Source organism: Manduca sexta, chromosome 4 (assembly GCF_014839805.1).
Source record: "Manduca sexta isolate Smith_Timp_Sample1 chromosome 4, JHU_Msex_v1.0, whole genome shotgun sequence".
NCBI lineage: Eukaryota > Metazoa > Arthropoda > Insecta > Lepidoptera > Sphingidae > Manduca > Manduca sexta.
This window is the reverse complement of record NC_051118.1, coordinates 3870566-3898151: the sequence shown is the minus strand read 5'-3', so window position 1 is coordinate 3898151 and position 27586 is coordinate 3870566. Positions and strand designations below refer to the sequence as shown.

Genomic DNA, 27586 nt, shown 5'->3' with positions numbered 1-27586 from the left:
GTACGTCAATACTTTATTAATTTTATCGAGCAAATAAAACAATTACTGATCACAAATATATCTCAAGTTAACTAGTTTTTGGTTGTTTCTGAAAAGTAGTTCAAAAACACAAAGCGATTTGTGAAAGCGCAACGACGAAATACACGTTTTGATTGTTTTACAGAAGACCACTGTCCGTCGATGGATACAACGGGATGCGGATGAGAACACCATCACAGACCGACCCCGTGCGCATCCTCCACGGATCCTAAGTGCTGAGCGTGTAGGACTCATGATCAATACCTAGTAGCAGGAGCCTTTGACTAAAACAAGAAGATTTGCGCAACAGTACGGCTGCAGCACGCAGGCGATAAGGAATGCGCTGCATCGTGCTGGAGTACACCACAGAAACACAGAGACACAGACGAAAAGTCGTTTAATTAGAAAAGTGAACGCGGTCGTCGGAATTTATGGCGTGTGAATAATACTAGATATGAGCCAAGAAACATCGATCCCAACAATCTATCTGGTCGCATTGTAGTAAATATGTGGGCGTGGATGAGCGCTGATAGGCCAGGGGAATTGGATTATATTGATGGAAGGGCAAATGGCGTGTCACATGCGAAATACTCGTGAATTCCATGCGCCGCGCTACGACGTCATTATTGATGCCGACAGCGCCCTAATAAAATATTAAAATAAGTTTTTTTATTAACTTGTTATATATAAGTCTCGAAAAATAAAGCGCTATAATTAGTAGCCCACCTTCACTATCTGCTCCCTCCGGAACAGTTTAGTTTTCGTAGTAGATACAATTGTGTGCATCAGGATCTCCGCATCAAGGAGTATGTATATAAAAAAGTAGACGTGACTGGTAAATACTTCATTGTATTTTTATTAAAATTAAAATCTATTTTTCTTACAGGTTCTACCAATAATACATTTAAAACTCTTGGGAAAACAGTTAAAGATAACAACTGGAAGATTTGTGTGCAATACGACAAAAAGTTCATTTCTTTTATATTGTGAGAAGAGAGCCCACATCTTTTAAAAACTGTTAGTCCAATAGAACTGCTTAAATTGAAAAACCTCAAATTGCGACGAAGTGGGAAAAGTATTTAAAAACTACAATGGTAAACAGCAACTCAAAAAAATATATATTTGTATACCTTGATGAAAGTTACATTCCCTCGTCCTACTAAATGAAGAAATGTTGGCAGTCCATGACATTACTTGTGTAAGACAATATGACCGTGATGCTAGTGAAGGGACATAAATAGGATCCTATCTATGAAATCGACCAACTTGGAGATCATGGGCACAAAATGGTAAGGCTTACTCCTTACCTCTGGGAACTGAATCCTACTGAATTCATTTGGACTCAGGCGAAACAAAAAATTGCTACGTGAAATGTCGGTGCAGCTGACATTAAACCTCTAGCTAAAGAGGTATTCACGAGCATCACTGCAGAGGACTGGAAACATTGTGAACATGTTATAAAAATAGAAAAAGAATACTATGAGAGAGGTCAAATAATGTATGAGACCATGGATCAGCTGATATTAATTTAAATGTCTCCGTCAGCACTGATGATTCAACTGACTCAGAATCCGAAGAGATTGCAGGTCCTTCACAACTAAGCAATGAAAAAGAGCAGTTTTCTGGTGTTGAATATTTGGAAGAAAAAAAAAATTAAGGTTAATATATTCTTATAATAATTCATAGAAATTAAATAAACTCTGAAGTCCAGTATGCAACGAGTGTTTAAAAATACAGAGGTTAAACTAATGGCTAGGGATTGTTTTTTGAGAATAAACAGATGACTTGCGATTAATACGTTTTCATGATAAACTAAAATAAAATAATAAAATGATAAATAGACTTACGCCAAAACAACAGTTGCAAACTATGTAAATTTATTTTCAAAATAATAGATCAGTTCACCATTCTTACCGTGCGCTCAGTCTATTTTACGGTCGATATAATCGTCCATCCGAACAAATTCTTCGGAAAAGCATATCGTTTTAGCTCTAGGCACACTCTTATTGGTAATACCCACTCACAAAAGCGCTATACAGTTTGCACAAAAGAAATGATGCGGTTGTGGAGCGTAGTGTCGCCGAAGACCCGAAGCAGTCAATTCAACAACGTGCACAGCAATTAGAACTGTGCACATCGACTTTGTGGAAGATTTCACAAAAAGATCGTGCCTGAACTTTAGTTTTAACAAGATGGTGCAACATGCTACATGGCGCGCGACACTATTAATTTATTGCGGGAAACATTCGACGGACGCATAATTTCACGTGATGAACCGGTAAACTGGCCTCCACGATCTTGTGATCTCACTCCTTTAGTATATTTTCTTCGGGGATATGTGAAATCATTAGTCTTCGTTAATAAAACACAGGCGTTCCATCACTTAGAAACCAACATTCACCACAGTATTGCAGTTATACATACGACCTCAGTTGCCCGATTAAGTCATCGAAAATTGGACTTTTCGATTGCGCTTCATGCGAGCCAGCCATGATGCTCATGTGCCCGAAAAAAAAGTACTTTAACACTAGTGGTAAGGAAATGTCTTTTAAATAGAGCCAATATTAAGAGAAATAACGCGATTTTTCCATGATTAATTAAATTTTAAAGTTGTATACGTCTAAATAAAAAGCATCCTTTGTTAAACTTCAAATAACAAACATTATAACTCAAGCTCAACTTTAAGTATTGAATAATTATAGCCGGCCAATTTTTTTTTGTTTTTTGTTTTCTTTTTTTTTATTTCAGCTATGTTTCTTCTTTTGATACTACCTATTTTTACTACATTGATAACGACTCGAATATGTCAAGACGGATACCATCTGAACAACAGCCATTATGTTATACAAAATTTCACAAATTCAATCGCGCAATATACAAACCCATTCGGCACAGATACACATATCTAATATTCAAACCCCTTCTGTGCCAGACACTAAAAACCTTTTAACTATTGCACAAATGCAATTGCCCAATATACAAACCCATTCGACACAGATACACATACCCAATATTTAAACCCCAGCCGCCAAGGCGGCAGCCCATTCCCACCGCGCCTATCAATACACCCAATTCCCCTTAAGTCGCAATAAATACCTAATAAGAAAAGAGAATTACCTCAATAGTAATGAAATTTACATATCCAGTGAAACAGCTCAGCACACAAAGAAACTACTGCCCAACCTCGACGCCATTAATAAACTTAGAGACAGCATCGAACTTGACTTCTCATGGACCCAAGTGCTGACAGGCCACGGCTATTGCCGTAAGTACCTCCATCGTTTCAAAATTTCCCCAACGGATCGATGTCCATGCAATGACAAAACTGTTCAATCCTTTGACCACCTCCTCCAACAGTGCCCACGCTTCTCTCGCACCAGACACAATCACGAAGAGTTGTGCCACCACCTCGACATCGAGCCATATACACTAATGAGCCTTCTGAACAACAAGAAGTGCCTAGAATCTTACAGTAAACTTGTGCACGATGTGGTGACAGAACTCAAGGACTATAACACTACACAACCACATTCACCACCTTCAATCAGTGTAAACAGCTAATTTGTATAAACATATAAATATATATTTAAAAAATAATAATAATAATAATAACAATGCTCTTACGCTCCTAGATATAAGCTAATGTAAAAATGTAAATACAGTACATAACTCCTTGTAACCCGCACGTAAATAATGTAATACTTCTCACCATTGTAATTATGTAGTCCCTAATTGTAAACCAAACTTATAATTACTTGATGCTCACAGTCACCTCCTTTACGCAAACTTCTCAATGCGGCACCAGGGAAATCTGTAACAAACTACATATTTAATAGCACCCGAACATGTAAACTGTGAACATCAACTTCGCACTATTCTGGCGGCTTATAACAGCGAGCAATAACAATCATTAGAAACCACAATTAAATTGTGACACACAATAATATACACACCATACCAACAAAGCCTCGCCACCGGAATAGTGCGAACAAATCCACATCTCCTCCCTTCCCTAATCCTTCCCCCCCCCCCACTCTCCCCCCATTTTTCTTAGGCCCCTACAGTCGTTAAGCCGGGAGGATCCAGTATCCCACTCGCAGGATTCTCCCGGTGTTGACTGCAGACACGGACTTCAAAAAAAAAAAAATATTTAAACCCCTTCTGTCCCAGACACTAAAAACCTTTTAACTATTGCACAAATGCAATTGCCCAATATACAAACCCATTCGACACAGATACACATACCCAATATTCAAACCCCGTAGTAGCGTATTGCTAAGGTTGATCCGAGGAACTCACAACAGATAGAACGACAGATACGCGCGGGACCGATATGCGTCGCCCAGGCCAACCTGCAGAGGAAACAGCTGGCAACGGTTGAACTTCTGCTGGAGGCCAAAGCGAGGGGTTTCGACATCGCGCTAATCCAAGAGCCATATGTGGGCGGCCAAGGTAGAGTGAGGGACCACAGGGGGGTGAGGATCTACCAAGGGGACAACCGGCAGGGGGCAGTCGTCAAAGCCGCTGTTGCGGTGCTCAACGATAAACTGACGGTGACCCAATGCCCATCCCTGACCACGACCAACATCGTAGTGGTCAAGATTCAAACCGGAATCCGGGAAATAGTGTTCATCTCATTCTACTTTGAGCCGGATAAACCCATAGGACCGTATCTCGAACAGCTGGGGGATATAGTCGATAAACTGGGACCCCGTCAAATCCTCATAGGGGGCGACACCAATGCGAAGAGCATGTGGTGGGGCAACGAGAGCACTGACAGCAGAGGCGAAGAAACGGCAGGGATGCTGGGGGAAAACGGACTTCAGGTGCTCAACGACGGCGAAGCTCCGACGTTCGAAACGGTGAGAGGCGGAAGAATTCTCACCAGTCATATCGACATCACGGCTTGCACCGAAGATATCCTAGATCTCGTGAGTGATTGGAAAGTCGACGATTCTATGGCGGGCTCTGACCACAATGCAATTACTTTTAAAATCAACAGGAGTAAAGGAAAATATACTAGAGAAAAGTCAAACACAACGCGTAAATACAACACTAAAAAAGCAAATTGTAGACGTTTTGAAGAAAATCTAGAAAATTCAATGCAACAAAATAATTTAACAGAATCAGAAGTAAACAACATTAGTAACAAAATAAATTTAGACCAAACAGTAGAAAAGTATATGGAAAATGTAACAGAAACATGTAATAAAACTATACCCCTAATAAAAATAAAAAACAACATGAACTTACCGTGGTGGTCTGAGGAACTCGCCAAGATGAAGCATGAAGTCGCCACGAAGAAAAGAAGAATCCGATGTGCAGCGCCGATTCGAAGAGCGAAGGTCGTCGATGAGTACCTAAAAGCGAAAGAAACGTACGAGAGTGAGGCTAAAAAGGCACAAATAGCTAGCTGGAAAGAGTTCTGCCAGAAACAAGACAGGGAGACCGTCTGGGATGGAGTGTGCCGAGTCATAGGAAAGGTGTCCAAGAAGCACGAAGACCTGCCACTCACGAGTGAAGGAAGAACTCTTGACGCAGAAGAATCCGCAAAGCTGTTGGCGGAGACGTTCTACCCCGGGGATCACAACCCTAGAAGATGACAACGCAGACCACCAGCAAACGAGGGAGACAGCCGCGAGCGTGAATGACGCAGTCGATGGAGAGGTCCACGACCCGCCGTTTACGTTGCACGAGCTCTTAGCGGCTGTAAACAGTTTCAATCCCAAAAAAGCCCCGGGGGCAGATGGACTAACCGCCGACGTCTGTAAACAGGCCATACATAAGTACCCAGGATTTTACCTAGCACTGGCCAACAAGTGTCTCGAATTGGGCCACTTTCCGACGACCTGGAAGGAGGCGACGGTCATAGTCCTCCGAAAACCAGCCAAGGAGGACTATACGCAAGTCAAATCGTATAGACCGATAGGCCTGTTGCCCGTGATGGGTAAAATCCTGGAGAAAATGATAGTGGGTCGAGTGAGGTGGCATCTGCACCCCAAGACACACCCCCGCCAGTTTGGCTTTATGCCCCAGAGGAGCACTGAGGACTCCCTCTATGTCCTGATGAAGTTTATAAGAGAAAAGTTAGAAGAAAAATAGATCGTTGTCATCATCTCTTTGGACATAGAGGGAGCCTTCGACAGCGCCTGGTGGCCGGCGATCAGAGTCAGACTGGCGGAGGAAGGGTGTCCCGTGAACATCCGGAGAATCGTGGACAGCTACCTCCAGAGTAGGAGGGTTAAAGTAAGATACTCGGGCGAAGAGTTCGAAAAATGGGCTCAAAGGGCTGCGTCCAAGGATCCATTGGAGGCCCGACGTTCTGGAATCTTCTTCTCGACCCGCTACTGTATGAACTGGACAGACGAGACAGCCATTGCCAAGCCTTCGCCGATGACGTAGTGCTCGCATTCGATGGGCACGACGTCGGAAAAATACAAGAAAAGGCCAATGAAACGCTGGCCTACGTGAGGGATTGGGGAGTCCGTAACAAACTAAAGTTTGCGCCCCATAAAACGAAAGCCATGGTAATAACACGAAAGCTTAAATACGACTCCCCGATCCTCCATATGGGAGGAGTTAACATTGGCCTGGAAAAAGAAATAAAAATTCTGGGTGTCACGATCGACAGCGGGCTGACCTTCAATGCTCACATCGCCGAGGTTTGCAAAAAAGCAGTAGCCTTATACAATCAACTATCCCGGGCGGCGAGGTCGCAGTGGGGACTGGGGCCAGAAATCATACAACTACTGTACACGGCGGTGGTAGAACCGATAGTCCTGTACGGTGCTAGTGTATGGGCCCCGGCCTCACGAAAACTCGGCGTGAGGAAGCAGCTCGCTGTCGTCCAAAGAGGATTCGCACAAAAGCTCACGAGGGCCTACAGGACCGTTTCGCTAAACTCGGCCCTACTACTCGCTGGGATCTTGCCCCTCGATATTCGTGCAAGGGAAAACGCCTCCCTGTACGAAATTAAGAGGGGCTTCTCTCAGCGAGTGGTGGGAGATCGGGAAGTGGAACGGCCTGTGACTTTCGGAGAGCTCGAGCATCCGGCGCAGAGATGCACGATTGCATATCGATGCCTGGCGGACCGTGCAGAAGTGAGTCAAGCCATAACCGACCAAGGACTCACCATATACACAGATGGTAGCAAGATAGAAGACAAAGTCGGAGCGGCGTTCTCTGTGTGGGAAAACGCCGCCGAGACTAAAACAAAGAAACTAAGGCTTGACTCCTCCTGTACGGTCTACCAGGCGGAGTTGCTGGCACTGCATCGGGCGGTCGAAGAGGCGGCCAAAAGCGCGGCAGTGAAGTGCAGTATCCTGCGCGACTCGCGAGCCGCACTGGATACTGTCTCCGACAGTGTTTCCCTCCATGCCCTAGCGATGAGCATAAGAAAACACCTTAAAACGATGAAGGAACAAAATAAAACAGTTAACCTATTCTGGATAAAAGCTCACGCAGGATTGGAGGGGAACGAGCGAGCAGACGAGCTCGCGAAGGACGCTGCACTTCACCTGAAAACAAGGCCGAACTACGACAGCTGCCCCGTCTCATTCCTCAAACGGCAGATCCGCCTGGAGTCGATCGAGGAATGGGACGGGAGATACAGGGAAGGCGAGACCGCCTCGACCACCAAACTGTTCTTTCCGAGCGCTGTGAAGGCATACCCCATAATTAAGAACATCCCAACGGACTCACATATCACGCAGGCGTTCACGGGGCATGGCGGGTTCTCCGAGTACTTGCATTGATTTAAATGCAAGGAGAACCCGTCATGCATCTGTGACACCGCGAAAAATGAGAATATAGCACACCTGCTGACAGAGTGCCCGGTGTATTTGAACAGCCGGACAAAGCTAGAAACAGAAACAGACATAGAAATAAGCGTTAATAATTTGCACAAAATATTAGAAAATAAAGAGAGTAGAAATAAATTCATCGAATTCTGCAAAAAGATAGTGAAAGATGTAAATATTAGGAATAAATAAAATATATAATATGTAAACTAAGTATATGTATCTTCCTGTAAAGGAATAGTATAATCAACAAAACAGCGTAAAAATGTAAAAAATAGAAATAATAAAAGCTCTAATTAGGTTAGAGGTTACAAGAAAATAAAATATTCAAACCCCTTCTGTCCCAGACACTAAAAACCTTTTAACTATTGCACAAATGCAATTGCCCAATATACAAACCCATTCGATACAGATACACATACCCAATATTCAAACCCCAGCCGCCAAGGCGGCAGCCCATTCCCACCGCGCCTATCACTACACCCAATTCCCCTTAAGCCACATCAAATACCTAATAAATACAAACCCATTCGGCACAGATAGGCATCCGGCACTGACCACCTCACATCTGACATATGCAAAGAAGTCGCACTCTATCACCCAGAAATAACCACCAGCCTGATGAACCTATGCCTCAAACTCACACACTTTCCGACGCTCTGGAAAACTGCACTAGTAAAGGTTTTGCCCAAACCGGGCAAAACCAACTATGCAGAAATGTCGGCATACAGACCCATCGGGCTCATTAACGTATGGGGCAAGGTGCTGGAGAAACTAATATCAAGACGACAAACACACCACCTTGAAACAAACCAAGCAATCAGCGACAGCCAATACGGATTCAGGGAACAAAAATCCACCATCAAGGCCCTAAACGCCGCCATGGAAATAATAAAGGAGAAAAAGAACCAAAAGGAGCAAGTAATGGAAATATCATTGGACATCAAAGCAGCCTTCGATAACGCATGGTGGCCCGCCCTCTTAAATCAACTTCGCCAGAATCAATGTCCAAAAAACACATGCAAACTTATTCAAAGCTACCTCGAAGAACGGATGGCGACACTTAAATATGCAGACAAAATGGCATCCAAAACCAACACTAGGGGCTGCATACAAGGATCGGTGCTGGGCCCCCTCTTCTGGAATATAATTTTAGACGAGCTACTCTGCACCGAACTCCCGAATGGAACACATATCCAGGCATTCGCGGACGACATACTCCTCATAACCCATCATCGAGATCCACAGAAACTACAGCAAATAACCCACACAGCACTCAACATTATATCCAAGTGGGGACAGTGTCAAACTGAAATTTGGCCCTGAAAAGAAACAAGCCATAGCCTTCACCAACAAATCAGCTAAAGCAATCATCAAAATGGTCGGACATAACATCAATCCCACTCAACACATTAAAGTTCTAGAAGGAATCATCGACCGCAGACTTACCTTCTCCATGCACGTACAATACGCAATACAGAAAGCACAAAAAATCTACAATAACATATGCAAATTTGTCAGACCCACATGGGGACTACATTCGGAAAACGTCAAGATCATATACGAACAGGTAATCCAGCCCATAATCACATATGCGGCATCAATATGGAGCAAGGCCACACTCCTGCAAAAAGTAATCAAACAACTACGATCACTACAGAGAAACTTCGCAATCAAAATCATAAAAGGATTCAGGACCGTATCAGCAACAGCCGCCATTGCATTTGCAGGAATCACACCCCTTCACGCTCATATCAAAGCAGTAGCCGAAGCAGAAACTACAACTATTGAACGAACCACAAAATACCTTCCAGGAGACATCACCCTAGAAACACCGACACCAATAAATGAAAAACCTCATCCGGCGTTAAGAACAAACATTAAAATTAAAACAGCAACAGACCAAGAAACCATAGAACAAATAACCAAAGATGACATAATAACAATATACACTGAGGGCAGCAAACTGGAAAACAAAGTGGGAGCGGCCTTCGTAGCCTACAACACAGGGAAAACCACAAAGAAAAAATTCAGGCTCGACCCGGCGTGCTCAGTGTTTCAGGCTGAAATGGTAGCAATTAACGAAGCAACCAAATGGGCATATAACAACCAGTTCAAACACACGTCAAGCAGAATAACACTGCTATCTGACTCCAAATCCGCTCTTGACACGATCACCAATGGCGACACCAACTGCCACATGGCCACGAACATACAAAAGACAATCACTAACATCAGGAAAACAGGAACAATACAACTAGTGTGGGTCAAAGCCCATGTGGGAATCCATGGCAATGAAGCAGCAGATGAAGAGGCCAAACAGGCGACGAAAGCCAAAACACCCTACATATATAACAAATTCCCAATTAGTTACGTAAAGAACAAACTGAGAACTGCGAACTTGAAACGGCAAGGGAAGAAGAATACACAACCGGAAAAAATGGCAGACACACAAAAAATCTACTCCCCAACATACACACTATCAACAAACTACGCGAGAAAACCCAAATCAACTTCGGGCTCGCCCAGTTCCTCACGGGCCATGGATACATCAAAAAGTATCTCCATAGATTTAAAATAACAGACGATAAATGCCCCTGCAACCCTGCTGTCGTGCAGGACTTTGAACACCTCATTAAGAAATGCCCAAGGTTCGAAGCGGCCAGATGGGAACATGAAAACTACTGCCACAACAAACAGGTAGACCCACATAACCTCACAAGCATTATAGAGAGCAGGGAATGCATAGGCTCACTTAACACCTTACTAAAAACCATAGTCAACAACCTAAAAGAGTACAACTCACACACACAACACAACACACTAAAACCACACAGTCAAACTCACAACACAAACTTAAAAGCCTCCCCCATCGGGCCACCCGCCCTACAACCCAACCCTACCGTACCCTACAACAAATGTAACATGCGACAAATTACGATGATATGACGACAACAAAATTGATCTGTCAATGTTTCAACATTAGACAATTGAAACATACCAAAGATATTATGACATAATTTCGAATAATAAGGACTAGAATAACATATTGTAACATAGGCTGATTATAATTATTCCACTAGGATTTAATAGAATTATGTGACATTGTTGAAAAAAAAAAATGTTTATTATAATATATGTATAAATTATCTCAAATTACCAATGAATACCTAATGACTAGTATTAATAACAATGATTGTAAATATATATAACAACTGTAATCACCATTATATCAACACCCTTTTATGTACCACCTACAATATAAATAATGTCAAAGGCCCGGCCAGGACGCGTGCACGCAGCAAACGTAGCTCATCACCTACATTACAAACTTCCATTATGGCAATCGAGATAGCCACAATAAAACAACTTAGACGTTAGCACGTGACCTGGCCGAGCAACCACACAGGTGCTCGCGCGTCACATCTAACGATGAAACACGCGAGCACCAGCAAAAGAAACAATATCTATACCATGCACATCTAAACAACACTGTGTTTTACTACCCTTATATCCAGGGAATGCCATGGTTGCTAAGCCGGGGGATCGCCTGTACACCGTTAGCGGGGTACCCCCGGTGATAACCATGGCATTCCCCAAAAAAAAAAAAATAAGCCTGCATACTCACAAAAGCTAACCTAAACGCAAACATTGTCGCCATGTCACAATACTCAAATTCAAATCTAAGCGTCATTAAAGTAGTCATCGGAGGTAGGCGAATATACATAGCGTCAGTATATATCGAACCGCGAGAAGACATAAACAACACTATCAACTACACTTTTCACTTTCTAAGATCTATACAGGGAAACCCCGTGGTGCTTGGGGGAGATTTCAACGGTTGGCACACCGACTGGGGCAGTGATAAAATTAACCGGCGCGGAAAACTAATATGCGAATTAGCTTGCAGCACAAACCTACACCCTTGTAACACCGCATTAACGCCCACATTCGTTACTACCACACACAATCAAATCAGACACTCTACAATAGACGTCACCTTCGTATCGGACTGCCTTTGGAGCTCGGTGCGAGGGTGGCGGGTCGACCTAGAAATAAGCACGGCTTCTCAACATAACGCTATCGTGTTTGGCATAGACTTAGGCACAAACAACAACAACACTACACAACAATGCACACAAACGACATTCCGCTACAAAAGCGCAAATGCACACTGTGGTCACTTCCGGAGCGCTCTACTCACCAACTTCACGAGGACCGACGTAGCGGAAATTAACATACAGGACCTCGACAGTGAGGGGACTCGAAGCCCTCATCGAAGAGGTCACCAAACACATACACAGCGCATGTCAGGAGTCCATGCCGGTCAAACGGGGGTGCGCCAAATATCAGCCCCCCTGGTGGACCGAGGCATTGGATACACGCAAAGCCACAGTTGTCCGCCTGCACCGCCAAATACACAGCGCCATCAAACACGGGGAACAGACGGACTCCCTGGTCGAGAGGCTGCAAACCGAAAGTAGCAAACGCGGTACGCAAACGAAATACGGACGGCGTCCTGTGAAAACTTCCGTAAGTTTTGCGAGCTTCAGACCGGGGAGAACGTCTGGTCCCTAACCAATAGATTACTCAAAGACGCATCGCCGCGGAGGCCACCAGTCACACTTAACATCGGCGACCGGTACACCGAAGGAGGGGCGGATACAACTAAAGCGCTTCTCGAACATTTCTACCCCGACGTCGATCCTAGACACACCTTTCTACGCACAGAATTCTACACTGCACCCGACACACCCGACGATCCACACTTCACCCGTGAAGAGTTGCTTACTTACACTTAGAATCCATGAACCCCACCGGGTATGGATGGGCTAACAGCGGACATATGTTTGCAGTTCGCACAGACCTACCCGGAGTTAATCACCGACATACTCAACAGATGCCTAGATCTACATCATTTTCCCAAACAATGGAAAGAAGCCTTCGTAAGAATAATCCCCAAACCCGGCAAGTCTGATTATACCGACATCGGCGCCTTCCGTCCGATCGGTCTGTTGCCCGTGTTTGGCAAGCTGCTAGAGCGGCTCTTTATTAAAAGAGTCGTCTACAGGGCGTCCGGGAGTAACAAAATGAATAAACACCAATTCGGTTTTCGAGAGCAAACAAACACTACAGCAGCATTACACACAGCTCTAGAGCTTGTCAGGGAGGGGAAGAAGGAGAATCACCTCGTCGTCGCGGTGTCATTAGACATCAAAGCGGCGTTCGACAATGCCTGGTGGCCGGCGCTAACACATAGACTCAGAGAGGCAAAATGCCCGAATAACATCTTCGGGCTTATTTTAAGATATAGCTAATAACATAACAATTATTTTATTATTGTTTAATCATTTAATTTCACTTTCTACTTGGACAATTAATACTTTGTGAGCGTGCAGCTGATGCTCCACGCTTTGAAATGCGAAGTTATTAGGTGCATACTTACATCTTATCATTCCAAATTTTAAACTTTTATTTACTTTGAAACCTTTATAATTAAAATTTTCTTTCTTTATTTTAGTCATTTGCATGATATACTATAGGGGGAAAATGTATAAAAGAATCTTGGCTTAGACGAACAACGAATGCTACTTGTTTTATTACGCCATATTGTCTACATGGCATATTATTCTTATTGTGTAATGCACAATAAGATGAAACGTGCCCGCGACTATACCTCGCGTGCACGTTCCACCTTAAGCTCAAAATGTATGCAAAAACATTATCTCTAATAGCTGCCTAATCAGTATTTATAATTTGTATTGTGTAGATTTTATATAAGCGTAATCTATGACTTTATACTATTTTAATTTAGTAACTTGATGTACGTTAATTTAATTTCGTAATTTATATAAAACTTTCTAACTCAAAAGCGGTAAAACCACTTAATATTCCATTAACACGAGATGTCAATACTTCTATTGCGTCACATAACAATTATTTTATTATATTGTAGTACACTATGTCGCCACATGGTGAACTGGCGAAGAGTGCGCGCAACAATTTCTCGTGCATGCAATCTTCGCCTCAATCGATTGATTGATTGCTTAATTATTTAATTTCACTTTCTACTTGGACAATTAATATTTTGTGAGCGTGCAGTCGATATTCCAGATTTTGAAATGCGAAACTATTATGTGCATGCTTACATCTTATCATCCTAATTTTTAAACTTTTATCTACTTTCAATAAAAAAATTGTTTCATATAAGAACTCCTTTAATCTTAGGCTTACATACACAACACGAATAACGAATGATGGCATATTATTTTATCACATTATGTACATAGATGCTTTATCTGTATAAAGGAAATTTTGTATTCTGTAGATATTTTAGTTAATTTTAAGCGAAAACTCACCCGTTGTTTGATACGCGAAGCGTGCTCGTGTCGTAGTCCTGATGCGACCATGCTTGGCCTCATTCGACAGCGTGTAATTTATGTTAACTTAACTTCGTAATAACTTTGTAAAAATTATAAATATCGAACCGTACTATAATCCTATCTTTTCGAACTTACTTAATACTCTAATCTAGGGGAGAAAAAAAAAAATAACTCCTTTAATAACTGCCTTTCTTTCTGTATTTGATGATGATGCGTACATAGACGCTTTAAAGAATTTTGTAATATAATCTTAATTTTTCTTACTCAGTAACCTTATTATTTTCATTAATTGCTATCTTGAAGGAAAAAAGAAAATTAATTAAATTCAAAATTAAATTAATAATAAGTCCGAATGGATAAATTAAGATTATACATGAACTGATTCATTGATTAATTAATCAAAACAAAACTGAATTTATTATATAACTAATTAACAAATAATTAATCTATATGCAGAATCAAATTAATTAATCAATCACTTTACTTTATTTACTGTCATATCGGCGATCACTCTGAGCGATAACACACTAACTCGCTCTGAGTGGTCGCCGATATGCAGTCCTTATCCTTCCTTTCTCAATCCCCTCCTCTCCCTTCCCCTCCTAAACTCCCTTGGCCCCTGCAGTAGTTGTTAAGCCGGGAAGAATCAGTATACCGTTCGCAGGTTCCTCCCGGTGTAGACTGCGGGATCAGCCGCCTAAAAAAAAATATTCAAACCCAAGTCGCAGCCCGATAAGCAGCGAAACCACGCCGCTCCGCGTTTAAAAATTCGCCATTTCGGACCGTGAAACAAAAGTACCTACTGTAATACATCCCGGGATGCGCGCTGCGACGCCCCTTCCGAATGTGAAAGCCCCATCGAAATCGGATAACAATTGGATTTTTAATTAACAAAATAAGTTTTCAGTGAAAATTCCTCCGGGAGGAAAAGTGCGTGTATCGTACGTACACCTCCACAAAGTTTCATGGCCATACGCCCAGTAACCAGGCACCTATACTCTTTTTAAATCTGAAATTTTGTGAATCGTGAATTTGCTGAGCAACATCAGGAGGCATAGCTCGACGAGGGTTAGTTTAATCCCTTGTCTGAGGGTGCCTCCTGCTCCGCCAGGATCTGACGAACAAGTGGAAACCTCAACCGCTCCTGTACCACCTATATTTTCGTGGCTTCGGACCAGTTTATGCAACTCAGAAGCCATCAAACTGATGACACGCGGATGTATCCAGGGATCTGTCCTCGGCCCGCTAATCTGGAACCTCATACTAGATGACCTATTGGAAACTAAATTACCTGACGGATGCTACATACAGGCCTACGCTGACGATGTATTAATGACTACACAGAGTAACACCGTTAACAACCTCGAGACCATAACCAACATAGCACTCAACAAAATATATTCATGGGGACAAGGGGTAAAACTTCTCTAAGACTCAGATAGTAGCGTTCACGCCTAAGGCCAAAAACGCTTGCTTGAATTAAAACTCCTCGGAGTAATTATCGATAAGAAACTTACGTTCATCAAGCACATCCACCATGTAACGAGCAAGGCCCACAAGATATACAACAGCCTCTGTAAATTCATACGCCCCACCTGGGGAATACACTCAGAAAATGTGCGAATCATATACAAACACGTAATACAACCAATACTTACATATGCAGCCGGTATATGGCATACTGCCACCAACTACAAACACGTCAGAATGAAACTTAAATCGTTCCAAAGGGGCTTCGCCATAAAAGGCCATTCGCGGGTTCCGTACCATCTCCGAAACTGCGGCGATCGCGCTGGTCGCCTTCACACAATTACACATTAAGATAAATGAGGTGACATCTGTTGAAACCGCCAAACTTACTGCGCGAGCTACGCATCTACCCGAAGATATCACTCTTGAACGACCCTCTGCACCACACGAGCTGCTGCACCCATCGGAAAGGGTCCACCTGGACATACCAAGTGCAACAACACCACAAGACACGACCCAGTTCTACACCCCTGGCAAGACCACCAGGATATTTACTGACGGTAGCAAGCAGGACGGTCTGGTGGGTGACGCCTTAGGCATATTCTCTCCGAATAACGACACGACGGTTAAGAAATATAATCTTCATGCCACTTGCTCCGTATACCAGGCGGGACTACTGGCCATCGCTGAGGCCTGCAGTTGGATAGACCAACATCAGACACCTGACCCAACAATTTACACCGACTCTAAGAGCGCCACCCAAGAAATATCGAACTCTAACAGCACTAACCCTTTTGTGGTTCGTATCCACAAAATGTACCGTCGAGCTACTAAACACGGAAGGAAAATTACGATAGTGTGAGTCAAAGCCCACGTAGGCATCGATGGTAATAAAGCGGCGGATATCGCTGCGAAAGCGGCAGCCCACTCGCATGCCGCCTATAAACACGCACAATTCCCTATAAGTCTTATACGGTACATGGCCACAGAAGAGTCGCCGCGAAAGCGAACTATGCAACTGGCGAAAAAGGCCAGTATACACGAAACCTACTACCGAACATTGACGCTATCAACAAGCTGCGTGCGGCTATTGAGGTGGATTTCCCGTGGACCCAAGTCCTCACCGGCCACGGGTTCTGCCGTCAATACTTACACAGATTCAAAATCAGTGACATGGACAAATGTCCGTGTGACCAGCATACCACCCAAACTTTCACACACCTTATACAAAAATGCCCTCGCTTCGCCGCTTCTAGGCACAAACATGAAGTCATGTGTCACCATCACGATGTAGAGGAATACAATATTGATCAACTGATTGAAAACACGAATTGCATTAAGACATACAGCACACTCATACACGACATAGGACATAAGAACTCAAGGAGTATAACGCTCCACAACTCGCGGCATAAGACGGACCCTAGCAACTTGGAATTGACTACCGTCACTAATATGTATACCAACAATTAGCCACCTGATTAATGATAATACTGTAAATATTCTTTTATTATGTAATTCTAATCTTTCACTTGTAAGTTTTCGTGTAAATTAAGGGGAAAAAAAAATGTAACTAGATTAAGATACCAAATTTGAGTCGAAAAATATGTACTCAATTGGAAAACCATTGTATTAGCGTTAAAGAACACTGTAGAATGTACCCAATCGAATAACTATTGTGACAACATTGATGTAACATTATAATAAGTACATTGAAATTGTACGCTTACGAATAACTATTGTACCATAGCATAAGAACTTTGTAACTCTAATCAATAAATAGAACAACACTCTTCCTACCACATACCCACATACATACACATCCACACACACGGAACAATAAGCCCGAACACTCTTCAGGGGTTCTGAAGAGGGATGGGCCAAAGCATGAAAATGCCGAGGCTCGACACCCCTTGTACAGATTGTCCTTCCCCCCTTCCTCCTCTTCCTTAGTCCCCCCAATCCCAACCTCCTTCCCTATTCCCTGTGACCCTGCTGTCGTCAAGCCGGGCGAGCCCAGTATCCTATTCACAGGGCTCATTCGGTGTTGACAGCAGGAGTACACCAAAAAAAAAAAAAAAATATTCAACCCCACCTGAAGACCCGTACGCACTACGACAAATGTCCGGTTTCGTTCGTCAAACGACAGATCCGAAAGGACTAGATTGACGAATGGAGCCGGAGATACGCGGACGGAGAGACGGCTTCGGTGACAAAGCTGTTCTTTCTGGACGCGGTCGAGGCGCACAGGGTCGTAAGGCGGATCGCCCTGGACGCCACACTGACGCAGGTGTTCACGGGTCACGGCGGGTTCTCCGAGTACTTGCATCGGTTCAAGTGCAAGGGGAGCCCGGCGTGCCAATGTGACCCTGACGTTCAGGAGACGGTCCCACATCTCCTGCTCGAGTGTCCCAAACACGCAGCCGATAGATATGATTTGGAAAATAAGATAGATTTAAAAATAACACTAGGCAATTTAGATAAGATATTTAAAAATAAGGTAGATACACATATATTTATAAAGTATTGTATAAAAATAGCAAGTAAGGTACTAAAAAGAAATAGTGTTAAATATTGCTAAATATATAATATGATATTATGTATCATTAGTAATAAACTAAATGTAAATAAATAAAAGATATATGTATAATTAAGATAAATAGAAATAAGTATAGGTAAATATAATATAGATAAATAAGATAACTAATATAAGACAAACAGATAGAAATAAGTAATGAAGGTGAGAGAAAAGAATAAAAGAAATAAGATAAAACAAAAGATAAGAAAACATAAAAACAGAAAAAAATAAATAAAAGAAAAGACAAAATATAAATAAATAATGAAAATCCCCAGGGTATCCATCACCAATGACCTAGCGGGATAAACATAATAAATACTAGTGATGTAACGAATGTCATTTTTTGAACATTCGCGAACGCGAATGCGAATATCTGCTACCGACATTCGCGAATGCGAATGTTTAGTTTTTGTTAAAATTTGGCGCCAATTTTCTATGATGATTATCTAAATTTTATTATTATCTAAACATTAAAAAGTTATGTAAAGACTGATAAAAAAATTATAGAAGAATTTGTTTTTGTTTCTTTCAATTGCTTTTAATTTCTTAGTTGCTATTGTGTTACAAGTTCTAATGAGAATTACATTTTTAAGCTTTATTAAAGTAAATGAAATAATTTTGTTTATTTTTAAAGTTTAATATTCCTCTACTCAAGTTTAATTACTAACTTAAAAACATGGTAAAAATAGTTAATTAAGTGGTATGTTTTAAGAAAGAGAGGTATTTTTCTTTGAGAGTCTGTAATTTTTTGTTTGTTTGTTTAGACTATATTTATAGTTTATTGTAGAAGAATATTGTTTTAGTTTAGATTTTGATTTTATTAACCTACTATTACACACACACAGTATTACGAATATTATCTCGGCAGGGGTATGCAGAGGTACAACCAGGGCACCCACTTTTCGCCAAGTGTGTACCGTCTAATAGTGTGACAGGGGCGAGCCTATCGCCATGTCGGGCACAAATTTCACACTCCGGGCTGATACTGAGCAGACCCAAATATCACTTTGCCTGATCCGGGATTCGAACCCAGGACCTTAGAGCGCTGCCGTACCGCACATGCAGTAGAACTATGCCACCGAGGCAGTCTACTATTATCTTCAAATATTTTTTTTTCTGATATTGACATTCGCAAAACATTCGCAGAAATTTTGCGAATGCGAATATCCAAAAATATGCGAATATTCGCGAATGCGAATATTCGTTACATCACTAATAAATACTGTCCCTAACTGCTAGCATCCACAAAGATGCTCGAATCCAACTCGAACTTGGAATATTAAATGAGATGTGATGACCGGGGATAACCCATCACGGGGGCCCCCTACGTCTCACTTTATCCTACTGAATCAATCTCCAGGAATTATTTAATACGCATTCTTTTATTTTACAGTGAGATAAACTATGTATCAGCATAGGAAGGGCTTTCATAAACTGCTGCCTGACGATCGTCGCGCATGCTCACAAGGATAGGCATCTACTAGTCCACGAGTTCAACGGCAGGAGCAGGGCCAGAATCCTGCCCTTATGGACACACGCCCATACTCGGCCCCAAGGGCAATATCCTTACGACACCACGCTGATATAAATACTAAATTTATATGCTATTTATTTTCTCGTGTACTATTTCATCTAATATGTGTTTTATTTACCCTTTATTTTGAAACTTTATCGATAATATGGGGGCGAGTGGGCAACGTATCAAATAGCGGAAATTCGCCCCCCCCCCCTCGACACCCTAAGGGAACCACAAGAAAATGCTATAATTAGTTGATAAATTAATTAATTAATTAGTAGATAGCGCAACTGTACTATTTTTAAGACAAATTGTGAACCGAGGAAAAAAACAAAATATATATATATTCAAACCCCGACACATGCCCTTGCGACGACCAGACCAGTCAAACCATCACACACCTACTAGAAAAATGTAGTATGTTCTTAAACACTAGACACAAGCACGAAGCAATCTGCCGCAAACACGACGCGGAGCCATATGCTCTATCGGACATAATAAACACCAAAGAGACGACTAACTCATACCTAGAATACATCGACACCATCTTCGGGCAATTAAAAAGACTTAACAACAACAGCACTCAGCCCACAAATACATAGAAACACACTACAATACAACTCTTACCACATATATACATATTTACATTTACACAATACTCACTCACTTCTCTCCCTAGCATGATGCAATAGTTGCATTGCTGCAACATTGCTCGAAGCGCGAACTGAGTCTTCCGCTTCTATATTTTATATATTGCAATTTCTGGTAATTAAAATGGGAATATTTTTACTTTCATTTTTATTGTTATTTTATATGAAGCCTATTCCTAGATTACTTTTAAGTATAAACTGGATATATATTTAAAAAATTTATGGAAAAAAAAACTAATTTGAAATTAATACAAGTCGAACAACACTCAATACCAACTATATGCAATTGTAGGGCAGGTGACCCGGTTGTGGCCATCGACCCCTTTGTGGCCATTTTGGCCTTCAAATATTTATAACTAAGGCATAGACAAATAAATTACTCTGTGATGTACAGTATTTAAAATATTGAATATTGGCAACACTGATACCGTTGACAGCTTTGATGTGTCAAACTTCACTTCGATGCAACAAGTCATTCTTTTTAGTTGAGCGTGAAATTGTTAAGATCTTAACAAAAAGGCTAAGGCGAGCGGGTGAGTAATCAGTTTTTATTTTTTAAATCTTTGCTTATTTTTTGGATGTTTATGTTAATACTACATGAAGAATATATTGTCTAAGTGGAACTAAAGTTATTTTGTCGCCATATGTTTCTGGAGTGAGGTTATGAGAAGGTGGCCACTAATGGAGACAAAATTATGAATTTCTCCATCTTTGGCCACATGGCTGGCCAAAACTGGTGTACATAGACACCCCACTTCTGGCCATTTATATTTTATCGTGGCTTTTTTTTTCATTTTCAGAGATGCAATAAAATGCCTTCACCAAAATCAAATAGTAACAAAATAGATGTCGCGAAAAGAAAATTATTTCAGTACTCACCGCATAAAATTACTTTAGCGTTGAACGCAATTAAGAATGGGATGCCCGTTTCCACTGCTAGTAGAGATTTTAATGTACCTCGAACGACTTTGCGACATAAAATTTCTGGAAAAGCACCTGAAACTTCTGGACATGTAGGACCCCAGGCTGTTCTTGGAAGTGAAATAGAGAATGAACTTGTCGTATGGATCAAAGATTGCGCTCGTGCTGGGTTTCCTATCAACAATGAAGGTTTACTAGATTCTGTAAAGAAAATAGTAGTAAAAGGCCAAATTAACACACCGTTTATAAATAATAGACCTTCAAGATCCTGGTTTGACGGATTTATGGCAAGGCATCCTGATTTGAGGCAAAAACATGCCGAATATATTAATAAAGCTCGTGCCTTAATTACTGAGGAAAAATAACTATCAATTTAATGTAACTATAATTATTACGCATAATAATCCAAATTAATTAATCAATTATTTACAGAACTTACTGCCATGTCGGCGATCACTCTAAAGCGATAACATACTAACTCGCTTCGATTGATCGCCGATATGCAGTCCTTATCCCTTCTTTCCCAATCCCCTTTCCTCTCCTCTCCTTCCCACACCTTCCCTTGGCGCCTGCAGTCGTTAAGCCGGGAGGAACCCGTACACCGTTCGCAGGTTCCTCTCGGTGTTGACTGCAGGATCGACCACCAAAAAAAAAAAAAACACACCTGCGTGCTCGGTCTCCATACCGAATGCACGTCCATGCATGGGGGGACATTTGTCGCGGCCCTAGGCACACAAAAAGTGTGCCTACACCCCCATAGTTGCAAGTTCACATGGGGGGTCTGACAGGGACTCGTTGAACATTTCACCTCCTTTTCCTCTCCGCCCATCCTAATACTTCTTCTTCCTTCCCCCACACTCCTCTCCCAATTCTTCCCTCCCACTTTCCTCCTGGCCCCTGCAGTCATTAAGCCGGGAGGAACCAGTATACCGTTCGCAGGTTCCTCCCGGTGTTGACTGCAGGATCAGCCGTTATTAAAAAAAACCTAACCTAACCTGCTTCCTTTCCCAATCTTCTTTCCTCTTCTCTCCTTCCCACACCTTCCCTTGGCCCCTGCAGTCTTTAAGCCGGGAGGAACCAGTACACCGTTCGCAGGTTCCTCTAGGTGTTGAATGCAGGATCAGCCGCTAAAAAAAAAAAATCTTCCCACCTCAGTCGCAGCGCGCGCGAGTTATCGAACGCACGCGCCCCGCGGACACTTTGCGACGCTCCGCACACGTAAATCACTAGAAAATCAAAAGTGTTGGGTCAAAGTTCGCACATCAAGTTGTACTATACGTCAAAAGATGCGGAAAAATACCCTCTTTAAAGTGCAGTTTAAATCAAATAAATACTAACGAAATAGTGCCAAAGTTAAAAAAATTGTGAATTAAAAGTAATTGAGTTATTACTTGTTACCATTACTTGTAAATTGATCACTGGTTAGTGGTTGGGTGAAAATCAAGATCATTATGTAGTTGGAATGGTAAGCGGGCAATGATTTACAGATTGATAGGCGGTTATGATTTTATGTGTGTGTTATTTTGTGTAGGGTTAGCCGAGGATGTTAAGAAACGCCAATATTTTTGAGTATTGGTATTCGTCACATTATAAGGTGATTAGGTCTGCAGCAAATAAGTTTCTATATGCGCCGCCTACTAGTGTAGCAAGTGAACAGCTGTTTAATAAAGCTGAACAGTTGTACAATGAAAGGAGACACTCTTTGAAGGGTGAAAATGCCGAGACCGAAAAACTCGTTTCGGTCGCCTTAGTAAAAAGTAATTTGAAAAAAAATGGACCGTGATAACTCAGGAGGTGAGAGTAGTATAGATGCAAAGAAGAAAAAGTACTATTGTTCTTTCAATGACCTCTGGTTAAAAGAACATACTTCGATTTTTGTTTTGTTTAATAAACAGTAGATAACTGTGTTTCCTTAGAATTTTATTTCATTTTGTTGTTTTTTCGAATAAATATGTGATTTAAGCTGTTTATTTTTTAATTATCCCTATAAAAATAAATCGTATATTCTGTCTCACAGTTTGTAGGTATACAATTAACATTATCATCCTATAAGTAAACCATGTTCAACTCTCCCCATATCCCATTTTTCATTGAAGTATGTATAACATATTTCAGTATTATAAAAGCCAAAAAGTTATTATGCATAAGTAAACCCAAATAAACAAGCTAATGTTTAATACTATAATTGAATCCCTAAGTCTTAATTAAAGAAAATTATGATACTTTAAACAAAAAGTGGTTAAACTCTCCCGGACTCCCCCTAAATAAATACCCTTAGAAATAAGCAACTCATGTGTATATATTAAATACTTAGTAAATATAACCTGTGTATTAATGTCATTACAACATAATATCAACAAAAACACTGTTGGAAAAAAAAAACTAATAAATGGGCCTTTCTCTACTAACAGGAAAATCATAGTCCAAGCATTTTTTTTTACTTTGGCTATATTAATGCAGTTTTATTTATTAAAACATATAATATATGACCGGTTGTTTAAGGAGCCAAGCTTAATTAATATTTAGAATCATAATCATTTCATAAATTCGGTGTAAAAGCCACTAAAAACAGTCCTCTGTTATGTCCTAATTCCGGATCGAGTATGATTCGGTTCGGTTTTTATTAGTTGTATTTAAAAATGTAAAATCTTATAACTCTATAAACATAAAGAATATGAATGCATGTGAACAAAAAACAATTATAATTTTAGAGAATTTTTTAGTACCAAAAACTAGTGTTCGAATTTTGTCCAATACATTTCTGAACAGTCCTCTGTCACGATTTGAATATCACGCCACAAAAATGTTAAACACTATTGTGGTTACATTTCCCTTGAAACCGAACGTTAACAGTGTGAAGTTTGCTCGGTCGCCATGCTAAACAAGTCGCCGCTATTTTGCGCAGTGACAGTTTTTTTTACGTAAAAATAACAGTCCTCTGTGCAACAGTCCTCTGGAAATTTATAACACAGAGGACTGTTCAATGTGACAGAGGACTGTTTTATTTGACGTCCGTGTATTTTATTAATATTCTTTATAGTCTGCACTAACCTACTGCTTGTCGATAGCCTCTTTCTTTCTTACATTGACCTGTCACGCTAATTCAGGTCTTTTGTTTTCTAATATTATAGATTTTGGAATATAAAATAATACGTACCTACTAACTACCTGTTTTTAAACCCATACGGTTTTTTTTAAATATTCCCACTCCACCTGTCTCTGCCTACCCCACCTGTGGGACTAAGGCGTGAGCTTTATGTTATGTAAATATTAAAAGTATGTTTTATTGTTGTAGTATTGCCTCAATGCCACCAAAGAAGAAATAAAAGAGCAGAAAGGAATTGCAGAAAGATTAAGATATGAACGGCTAAAAAATGATCCTGTAAAAAGAGAGCAATTGAAGGAAAAAGAACGACGAAACTACCAAAGAAAGAAGGAAAAAGGTACAAGAAAGCCAGTTAAAGATATGATTCCACGTGAACACAAAGCTGTGACTAAAGAATGGAGAAAGCACTGTGCTACCTATCGCGCAAAAAAAAAGCTTTGAAAGAAATTACAAACAATTTTGTACGACAAAATACGCCCGAATCTGACGGTTCACCTTCTCCTCAAAGTTCTGTCTCTCTGTCAATAATACCTATTACCACTCCACGAAGTGATGCAAGTAATGCAAGAAAGCGTAATGTTAGAAAGAAACGTGACAAAATTATAAAAGATAAAGACAAAAAGATCGAGTATTACAAAAAAAAATCCGAGAAGTATAGGAAGAGATTAGAACGTTTGGAAAAAGCTAAGACAAAGGAAAATGTAGACACACCTAACACTAAAGTTACCAAAATATTTAACAAACTCTGCCTATACATTAAACCTTGGGGAGCACATACAGACAATATTCAAATAATATATAAACATGTCATCGAACCCATCATAACATACGCTGCGGGTATATGGGGGCAGCAGAGAAAAAAGATTCACATTTTAACCAGTATACAGCGCGGATTCGCCCTTAAAAAGATAAAAAAAAATACTCAAACCCAGCACAAAAATACACACACTTTCCCTCGCTTCACTCAGGCCAGACAGCAGCACGAAGCGCCATGTCATCACTTCGACCTGGCACCATACAACGTCATCAACCTCATAACAAATGAATAGTCATATGACCAACTGCTGCATGCCGTAGTGCTACAGCGGAATAAATACAATAATCAATAAAAACACACACGCATTTGCTTCATTCTTGTGTTTACGCTTAATATAAGGACATTTCACGTCATTTGGAACACTTTACTCACATTTAACATCATTTAATTACTTTTTTTTATTATTTCATTTAGCATGTACTGAGCGGAGCATGCTCGCAGTATCTGTCGGGATTGCAATATTTGCAATCTGTAACATCGATGATAACTGCCGAAACTGTCTTATGTGCAATATCCGCAACCTGCAAATCTGCACTAACGGCCGAAATTGCCCTAATTGCAATATCGGCAATCTTCAATTCTGCAATATCTGCGAAATCGGCATCAACCACCACCGCACCTCCGTCGTCAGTTCACGAGCAACATCCGACGCGAGTACAAGCGCGCAAATACGGAACTGAACTCCTATACTAACACCAATCACCATGCTTATAACAATATTCAGTGTGTCTAAACAATTTATTTCAGATACTGGTAGTCACTGATGGTGATTTGTTATGTTTTATTGTGTTTATGTGTTAAAGAAGTGCCGACTCTTACCAGCTGGGTGAAAACACTTGAAGGTTTAAAACTTATTGTTGAATATTTGTGGTCACAAGGAATAAACTCCTTACTTTTAAGAAATATTAATCAAGACCCACGTGAATTTTTTTTTGGTGCAATAGCGCATGTCTATAATAATTTAATGCCCAATGCACAAGCATTTGAAAATGTTTTTAAAACTTTGTTAATTAATAATATAACATCTTCGCATTCGCCTCAAGGAAATTGCGCAAAGGATGACAGCATTTGTCTACATTCATTAAAATCCTTTATTCCGAATGAAGCAACCAGCAGCAATAATGGTAAAGAGATAAGGCACATTAATGAATATCACTTAAATATTCAATTAACAAATATAGAAGAAATTTTAAAAGGTCATTCTCGAGTTGATGAAGGGAAATGCGCTGCTATAGCATATTGCAGTGGGTGGGTGGCCACTAAGGCCAAAAAAATATTTTTTAAAAAATGTATCCATTGCAAAAATAATTATATAAGTGAAACAATAGAGGATTTTCAAAAATATAAATATTAAAAAAAGAATATTGTGGCAAAAAATGGTTGTGGTACCCCACCCGAGCATTATTTGATTTTTTTGCCCATGTAGAACACATAACTTTAGAGGTATTGAAAAATGATGCCAATAGAGAAAATATTGTACAATATATAAATTTAATAGTTTCTGTACACAAAGACTTTAATTTTATTATATACATTGAGCATAAAACTAATTTAAAAAAGTATTTGATGAATAAAAGTGTTGTTTTCTTTGTTATGAATTGGTGTAAAGAAATCAGCAATGTTTTAACTGGCAAGAGCTTTTATAATTTAATTACCTACAGGCTCGAGAACATTACCATAAAAGAAATGGTAATGGTAATGGAAACCCGACCGCTAGCATCCCCATTCCGAAATCCTCACGAAGAAATACATTTTTTTTTCAATTTAGGTCAAGACTTCACTACAAATGGTCCTACACCTGTCTGTTGAGTAGACAATCTTGCAACAGGTGTCTTTTTTATTATACTGGTAGTCATTCCAATACTGAAATAAGAACAAATCAGTTATAGTCTAATTTCATAAAGCTTGGATGGTACATAGAACTGATTAAGTAATATTTTAATAATGATGCACATGGAATGGGTTTGGGATTAAATCGAGGATCGAACCCGAACTCTCCTCATGTACTAGACTTACAGATAATTGTTAAAAACATGTTCACAACTATGAGGCGAGCATTAAAAAAACAGTTAAACCACTTGAAATATTTCTTTCAACAGAACAACGTTATTATTAGGAAATTTTAGCATCAAAATGTACTTTAAAATAACTATCACAATGGGAATTAAGAGAAGTAACCACATTCTCCCATATTCTTTGGTGCATGCGCAGTGACCGTGCCAGTTGGTCGACAGACGTAAAAAGAGGTGCGTGCTTTTATTTTGATATACATATTCAGGTATTTATTAATGTGATAAACACTGATAATCTATCCTCGGAATTTTGATA

At 40.5% G+C, this 27586-nt stretch overlaps 1 protein-coding gene and 1 long non-coding RNA gene across 2 annotated transcripts; both read left to right on the top strand.

Moving 5' to 3' along the window:
* The first annotated feature begins 6293 nt into the window (after positions 1-6293).
* On the top strand, positions 6294-7772 carry LOC115453848. The gene has a single exon (XM_030182575.2). It carries the CDS (start codon positions 6294-6296, stop codon positions 7770-7772), a length of 1479 nt encoding a protein of 492 aa, XP_030038435.2.
* A 12952-nt stretch (positions 7773-20724) lies between these two features.
* On the top strand, positions 20725-23297 carry LOC115442428. Its single transcript, XR_005112781.1, has 2 exons — positions 20725-20947; positions 21215-23297. It is a non-coding gene; the product is annotated as an uncharacterized LOC115442428 (long non-coding RNA).
* Positions 23298-27586: the final 4289 nt, after the last annotated feature.